At 40.7% G+C, this 8,410-nt stretch overlaps 1 protein-coding gene across 2 annotated transcripts; it reads right to left on the reverse strand.

Moving 5' to 3' along the window:
* Positions 1–290: 290 nt before the first annotated feature.
* Positions 291–6,089, reverse strand: hacl1 (2-hydroxyacyl-CoA lyase 1). 2 transcript variants are annotated; one of them, XM_068570483.1, is made up of 18 exons: positions 5,947–6,089; positions 5,592–5,696; positions 5,437–5,477; positions 5,270–5,350; positions 5,075–5,147; positions 4,922–4,999; positions 4,657–4,751; positions 4,450–4,562; positions 4,189–4,324; positions 3,825–3,930; positions 3,517–3,600; positions 3,258–3,359; positions 2,938–3,092; positions 2,374–2,532; positions 2,176–2,283; positions 1,537–1,723; positions 827–874; positions 728–749 (listed from the first exon to the last, which is right to left on the reverse strand). In XM_068570483.1, the coding sequence occupies exons 1-17, from the start codon at positions 5,995–5,997 to the stop codon at positions 848–850; spliced, it is 1,701 nt and encodes a 566-aa protein (XP_068426584.1). In that variant the 5' UTR covers positions 5,998–6,089; the 3' UTR covers positions 728–749; positions 827–847. The 2 variants fall into 2 exon arrangements, with proteins under 2 accessions (XP_068426583.1, XP_068426584.1); XM_068570482.1 differs by lacking the exons at positions 728–749; positions 827–874 and adding an exon at positions 291–398.
* Positions 6,090–8,410: the final 2,321 nt, after the last annotated feature.

Below are 8,410 nucleotides of genomic sequence, written 5' to 3' on the forward strand. Positions count from 1 at the left end.
TTTTTTCCGTGTTCTACTCCAGAGCCATATACTGTTTGTTAATCTTATTGGGAAAAAAAAAATACAGATTTGACGAAAACAAATAAAGATGAATAGTTCAGCGTAAGTTTAAATTATTTTTATTGTACTATTCATTCATTTGTTCATTTTAATAATACTGTGCAATAATAATGAATTTTAAAAAAATGTCATTTCATGGAAACAATCACAAGATATATATATATATATATATATATATATATATATATATATATATATATATATATATATATATATATATATTCCCAGTTTGAGATTCCTGAGGAAAACCGTCACTGCTGTTCTGTTCTGGATGGAGAGACGAGGAGGCAGATCCCTCTTTCAGTCTATAAGTTGGAGCGTGTGAGCCATGGAAACTCCTGCAGACAAGACAGCATTATATTAGACCTCCTTAGATGATAGAGCTATTATTAAATGTTCAATGTTGAGTCCATTTAGTGTCCACAATCCAAAACTTTTACCATAACAAAATAAATAGTTTATCTTCCTCCACTGCTTAAAACTCAACATTAAACCTGAATATGATCACGGTTACGAGGCGAACAATGGGGGGCAGCACATCTCACAAGGTGATAATTATGGATCCTGGTCACAGAGAGCTCGGCACCATGGATACAGCCCTCAATACAACCTTCAAACATGTCTGCGAAGGGTCGCATGGATACATTCAACATAAACACAGAGGGCCATGCTTTCTAATTATGGGAACCCTGAAATAGAAAGGTCAGGTTAGTGTGAGGTGGAGGGATTGTGAGAGGAATACAACAGTTCTGCGGTGGTTCTACACCTGGAGTGTGTGGATTACTGTTCAGTGAGGCGTGTCGGTCACACAGCCCTATAAGGATGAGACGAGAGCCAAGTAAACACAAAGCGTTTTGTTGTTTTTGCTCTACCACGACTCATCATCTGTCTGAAGTGCTCACTGTGATCATGTCATGTCTGAATGGCTGCTTGGCGGATGAAATGTGGTATCAGACACGACTTAAGATCTCAGTTGTTATGACCAATGCCAAGTTCTTGACCCATTCAACGCGACTCTCTGGTAGTCTGAAAAAACATTTGGGCAGCTTAGGTCCTGGATTTGCCCATGACGTTGGCCAATCTGTGACTGAACAGAATTCTGAACATTTGGATTTAGCTATGGAATTATATTATGAAGCTAAAAAGGTGTTCTGCTCCTCAACGTTAATCCGGTGAAGGTGCCACGCCTCCATGTGAATGAGGACCTTGTAAATACTTTAATTGGACTTTTTACAGATGAAGTCCTAACTACCTGGGATGTGACATCGACCATGTTGGAGAAAAGCAGACACAACAGCGTTTTAAGAAGCAGGAGTGTCACTGCAGCATCAATTCCATGCTCAACCACCAGGGGGCGTGGTATTCCCACAGCTGGGGATTTCCTGCCAACTTCACAATCACACTACAGTGGATATTTTGTCATTTTGTACTTTTCAGGATGACGGAGAAGCTATATTCCTGACAAGTGACAGTTACCTGCTCTTTTCGGTCGGAGGAAGGGTCAATGAGCACATTTAGGAGACTCGGCCTCTCCCAGTCACTCAGGCTGAGCTGTAAAGCACTGCGCAGCTCCTCTACCGTCCTCACCAGGAACCCTCGACCTCCAAACGCTGTCATGACTTCATCATAGCGTGCCTCAGGTAGGAGGGTCACAGGAGGGGCACTGACATGCAACATGGGGATGTAGGATACATTCATTACATCAAAGCTGATCACATGTAGCAAACCATTAGACCACAAAGCACATTAATACACTGTTCATAATAGTTATGTTTATTCTGTCTGTGTGTGTATATATATATATATATATATATATATATATATATTTATATATATATATATATATATATATATATATATATATATATATAAAATTCAGTATTGTATTTTTTTTTTTTTTTTTTACTGTTTTTACCATTTATTATTTATATTACTTGTTTAGATATTTTCACTATGTCTCTTGTGTGCACTTCATCTAGTTTGCTAATGTAATCCTGCAAATGCCCCCCCCCCCACCCCCGCTCCCCTCTCCGGTGGAATTTATAAAGGAATATCTAATCTAATCTAATTATAGTGAATGTGTTATGATTGTTTGCCCAATAATGTGGAACTCACATAGAGGTCAGATCCCCCATTTTTGCCATTTCTTTCCACGTCTCTGGATCCACTCCGCTGTAAATGCCATTATTATTGACCACAATGATGACCACGGGTAGATTATACCTGTTAGAGAAACAGAGTGAGATGGGCAATTAAGTAGCAGTCTGGGATTAAAGTGTATGTATTGTAGTGCGAGGGGAGCAACCAACCCACCTGCACATGGTTTCAACTTCCATGCCAGAAAACCCAAAGGCACTGTCTCCTTCCACACAGACGACCCTTTGCTGTGATTGCTCGCTCCTCGCCACAGTGGCTGCTGCGATGGCAAAACCAAGTCCAACTCCCATTGTTCCAAATGTGCCAGCATCCAACCTGCACACCGCCAGGATTAGCGAACAACAATCTATTAAAACTTAACCACACTTGAAAGCTCACTTTGGTCAAACACAGCTCAACAATTTGTCCCTGAAGGTTTGTTTGTCTTCTTCAGACAGCGAGGAGACATGAGGCTCAGGTGGGAGTGCTGGCTCAAAGTGAATTGCAACATTATTTAAAGTCCCCGCTTTAACATAATTCCCCAAAAGGAAAGGGTCTTTGAGATGCCTACAATGACATCATACCTTTCTGGGGATAGCCAAATTCAGGAAAGCATTTGGGGACAGGCACGAACATAAAAATAAATCAAGTTAATTCAGAAATTGAATACACCAACACTCGCTGGAGTGAACACAATTGAGAAGTGCGTCTTTAAGAGGTGCTTCGGTTAGACTGCCTTGCCTGTGTCGAGGGAGGCAGTTGTTCAACATAGTGCGTCCTATGTCCATAGTGTTTGCACCCTCGCTGACGATGATACAGTCGTGTGGCAATAGCTGGGAAACGTGATGAAACACTGTGTAGTAGTTCATGGGCACTGTTGACTGAAGAGCGAGTGCCTGTCAAAAGAAAGAGGAAGAAAATGCATAAATAACAATACAATACAGGACATCTATCTGGACCAAATACATAACTAATGTATATTAAATATCTGCCATCGGCATGTGACATTACGATAAACAGTTTGAGTAACACAGGCTTTTCAAAAGTGAGTCTAAACCCACCTTTGATATTTTTGCATTAGCAACAATTTTGTCCTTCAACGTGCTCCACCACTCTGTATCAGAGGGATATTTCCAGCCCTCTTTACTCGAGACCTCCAGCAGCTGAAAAACAAACAAACAAAGAATCAAAGGCATAATTACTTTGAACAAATACCTATATATGAGCTGTTATTTCATTATTTAAATGCACATCAGACAGACGCACACAGACTACAAGAGGAGAGAAATATGAGAGTCTGTGTGCTGACTAAGTTACTACCTGAGTGACAATAGCATTGACGTCTCCCAGGAGAGCAACTGCAGGGCTCACGTTATTCCCTATCTCCTCAGCACAAAGGTCAACCTGCATTCAGAGCACAATTGTATTATATTATTACGGCACAACATTTGCAGCAACAGTGAAACCCGATGCAGGAGACAAAGAAATACATAAATAGACCAGATGTATTTACACCAATGCTGGAATTAGGTAAATTCACCAACAGCTTCCTACGCATGAGGTATTGGTAATGTTATTTTTGAGGGGATCACAGGCAACAGTGAGTTCCACATATAAAAGACTCATGCCTGGATGATCTTGACGTTCGGGTTGAATCTAGGTGGCAGACCAAAATGTAGGATCCAATTCAGCCTGGCTCCAAGCAGAAGCACAACATCAGCCTGGAGAAGAGCTCTATAAGAAACAATGGAGGAGAAGGTGGGGCAACATTGAGTTAAGAGAAACACTTTTCTGAATACAAATGTTTAGTTTATCATCAGAATTAACAGTATTAGATGTATGTATGTGTTCAGTATGTATCCTTCATATATATATATATATATATATATATATATATATATATATATATATATATATATATATATATATATATATATATATTTTATTTTTTTTAAATTCCTGAACATTTTTATAATGAAATGGAGGCCGAACCTCGAGCGGGCAGCAGACACACAGTTGGGGTGATCATCAGGTAGGACACCTTTCCCCATGGGGGTGGGCAGAAATGGCAGACCAGTGATTTCCACAAACTCTTTCAGGGCCGTTTCCGCTCGCCCGTAGGCTGCTCCTGTTGGGCAAAACAATACTCATATTATCATAACTTCTCTAATGAACTACTCAGATTCAATAGTGACAGAGGAAATGATTCAATGTAATAGAGAGAGAGTGTGCTGATGTGTCTTCTGATCCGACCTTTGCCAATGATGACTAAGGGTCTTTTCGCTGCTCTCATGACAGATATGGCTTCAGCGATTGCACCGTGGTGAGCCGAACTCACAGGTGGAGATGGACAGCATGACACAACTCTGCAGGAAAAACACACAAATACACTCAGAATCACAGAGGCGATACTATGCAAAAATGAAATATTCATAAAAAGATATAACAATTATAGCAAACCTGACTTGGCTCCTGTCCACTTTAGCATTGACCATGTCCCCTGCAATGTCCACATAACAAGCACCTGGACGCCCATACATGCTGGTGCGAACTGCCTATGAACATACAAACACAATATAACATAATATCACCAAACTATGCAAAATATCTTACTGAGTCCGCTGTGATAAAGGAAACACGACAATCAGAGATCAGACAATGCAGCTGGTATATGGTTTGGTTACTTTATTAGTACCTGTAGGGAGAAGAAGTGGTATAATATTACCTTCTCTATCACTGAAGGGATCACTTCCAGGCTGCTGGGTCTGGCAGAAAACTTGCTATAAAGGCGGCATGCTTCCACCTCGCGACAAATGAAAAACAGTGTCAAATGAATGACGCATCAGAAGGCATAAATCCACATGAAGGCGTGCGTTACCTGAGGAAACTCCTGAAAGGCTCCTGCTGTTTCCAGATTTTGATCTGCGGAGCCTCCAATAACAACCACTGGCCTGAGCAGAGTGTAAAGGCCACATACACTTACAAATCAGTGTGACCAAGACCAACAGGAGACATTTAAAAACGGTTTACACTGCCAGCTGCTTAAAATCAGCATCATTTTATTGAGTTATACCAGCAGTTCATGTTAGCGTTGGCCATTCCACCCAAAGCATGAATAAGTCCAGGTCCAGACACCACCAGGCAGGATCCTGGTCTGGATACAAACAACCACAAGAGACAACAACATTTAAGATACAACCGGCTGCTCACATTGTTATGTTAAATGATGAAATGCCTTACCTCCCAGTGAGGTATCCAATGGCAGATGCTGCATAGCACGCCTGTTGTGTGAGATAATTTATTGCATGTTAAACTATAATGGTGGTTGTTCAGGATTATGCGTGTTAAGCAGGTAAACAACCGTGTAGTGGAATAGTAATAATACGTGTTTATACCGCTTGTTCGTTGCGCATTCCCACATATCTGATCCCTGCAGCCTGAGCTGCCATGGCCACTTCTATGACAGGAACACCGACTATCCCAAACATGTACTCCACTTTCTGCAGCGAAAGAAAATGCTCTTTAACAAACCGACACTGAAGTTTAAGGGTGCGATCGTGCACAACAATTCAACGAGCCTTTTTTTTTTTTTTTGCATTTAAAGTTGAAACTACTTTAGAGTGCGTAGCACTTGAACTTTGACACATCTTTACACGAGATAGGCAAAGATAGGCCTCCATGCGTAGTTACAACGTTACAGTTACACGTATAACGTTAGAAATGTAATACTATGCACAATTTGATTCTTACCTGAGCCTTTAGAGACTCGGCAATCAGCTGAGCTCCTGTCACTTCGTCCATGGCTGTTCAGAGTTCTTACACTGCTGTGTGCCTGCAGGAGTGAGGCTAAACTGTCACAAAGTACTGAAACTACCAGCAGAGTTTTCTCTGCTCCGATCTGCTCCTGAATCCGCCCCGTTGTTATTACTTCCGGGTTGCGAGCCAATCATGGGAGTCACTTTTGTGTCCCTGAAGGTTTCACGCAAAGAACACATTTTTCTTCCACATTTTCCACATTTTCATCACTGTTAAACATTGGATATTGCTACTTAATATAGTTAAACTCCAAGTTATGCCAATGTATATTTGTACAGGGGACTTTAAAGTGAATAAAAAAAAGTGATGTGTCAGGTTTAACAACGTGAACACTGTTCAGGTATACAGGTATTTTCTAAAAGTTACTTCAAGTACGGGGTTAAACTTAAATGCTGAATTGATCATGTTCCAGATATTTATCAATAAGCCTACACTGTTCTGGGCATAAGGACATGTTATTGAAACAACTTTTCTACATGGACTTAAAACAGGATTGAAGATCCTACGAATTTGAATTAATGTAAAATCATCATTAATCTAGATCTCTGGATGACTGTGTTATCGATGCATGAAGGGCAGGGCCCCGGTAGTGGGCTGAAACATTATGAACACAATACTTTGCTTCTAAAGAGAATAATCAGTGTAAAGTGTTCCATCAACTGGGATTACATTATCTTTTTCGAAAGTAATACCATTATTTATTGTTATAAATTGACAGGGAGACTAAAAAGGTGCACCCAATAAGTGCAGATCTCCTCCAGGTGTGTCTGCAACAACCACTGTTGTATTGTGAATGAATAAAACCAGTGCTTTAAAACGTCATTGTCGGTAAAATCTAAATAAGTAGCGATGTTACATTATACAAGCATAGGACTCAAAGTCAAAGTATCTTTTCATGAATGTATTAAACTATGAATACATTTTATTGCATATTCTGTAATAGATTTGGGCGCGTCTGTCACATTAATGACATTTATTGCATACCAATCTTGCCTCAAGCTTTCATATCAATAGTAACTGTTCTGTTGTTCTGTTCTCATTATGAACTTTCACAGCTTACAATAGGCCACAGGTCACTCATAAGGAACTATTACAGCGCACAGTAGGCCAGAGGTCACTCATAAATTATGAGTAGTCCAGATGTCCCTCATAAATTATGAGTAACATCTGATCTACTGTGAGCTGTGAAGGATGTCACTCAAAAAATTATGAGTGACATGTGAGCTGTGATAGCTTTATGAGTAACTTGTGGCCTATGTGAGCTGTGATAGCTCATTATGAGTGATCGCTGGCCTAAGATGAGCTATCACAGCTCACAGTAGGCCAGAGGTCACTCATAAATTATGAGTAGGCCAGATGTCACTCATAAATTATGAGTGACATCTGGCCTACTGTGAGCTGTGATAGTTCATTATGAGTGATGTCTGGCCTACTGTGAGTTGTGATAGTTCATATTGAGTGATCTGTGGCCTATGTGAGCTGTGATAGCTCATTATGAATCATGATGAACTATCACAGCTCATTATGAGTCATAATGAACTAGATAGTATTATGAGTGACATCTGGCCTACTGTGAGCTGTGATAGTGCATTAGTAGAGACCTCTGACCTAATGTGAGCTATCACAGCTCACAGTCGGCCAGATGTCACTCATAAATTATGAGTAGGCCAGATGTCACTCATAAATTATGAATGACATCTGGCCTACTGTGAGCTGTGAAAAAGACAACTTAAAAAAAACCTCTGGCGTAATGTGAGCTGTGATAGTTCATTATGAGAGATGTCTGGCCTACTGTGAGCTGTGATAGTTCATTATGAGTCATAATGAACTATCACAGCTCATTATGAGTGACATCTGGCCTACTATGAGCTGTGATAGTTAATTATGAGAGACCTCTGGCCTACTGTGAGCTATCACAGCTCACAGTAGGCCAGAGGTCACTCATATATTATGAGTGACCTCTGGCCTAATCACAATTTCTGAGAGACCTCTGGCCTACTCATAATTTATGAGTGACCTCTGGCCTACTCATAATTTATGAGACACCTCTGGCCTACTGTGAGCTATCACAGATCACAGTAGGCCAGAGGTCTCTCATAAATTATGAGTGACCTCTGGCCTACTCATAATTTATGAGACACCTCTGGCCTACGGTGAGCTATCACAGCTCACCGTAAGCCAGAGGTCTCTCATAAATCATGAGTGACCTCTGGCGTACTCATAATTTATGAGAGACCTCTGGCCTACGGTGAGCTATCACAGCTCACCGTAAGCCAGAGGTCACTCATAAATCATGAGTGACCTCTGGCCTACTCATAATTTATGAGGGACCTCTGGCCTACGGTGAGCTATCACAGCTCACCGTAAGCCAGAGGTCACTCATAAATCATGAGTGACC

Source organism: Clinocottus analis, unplaced genomic scaffold (genome assembly GCF_023055335.1).
Source record: "Clinocottus analis isolate CAN_PGR_092001 unplaced genomic scaffold, fCliAna1.0.p SCAF_9, whole genome shotgun sequence".
NCBI classification, from domain to species: domain Eukaryota; kingdom Metazoa; phylum Chordata; class Actinopteri; order Perciformes; family Cottidae; genus Clinocottus; species Clinocottus analis.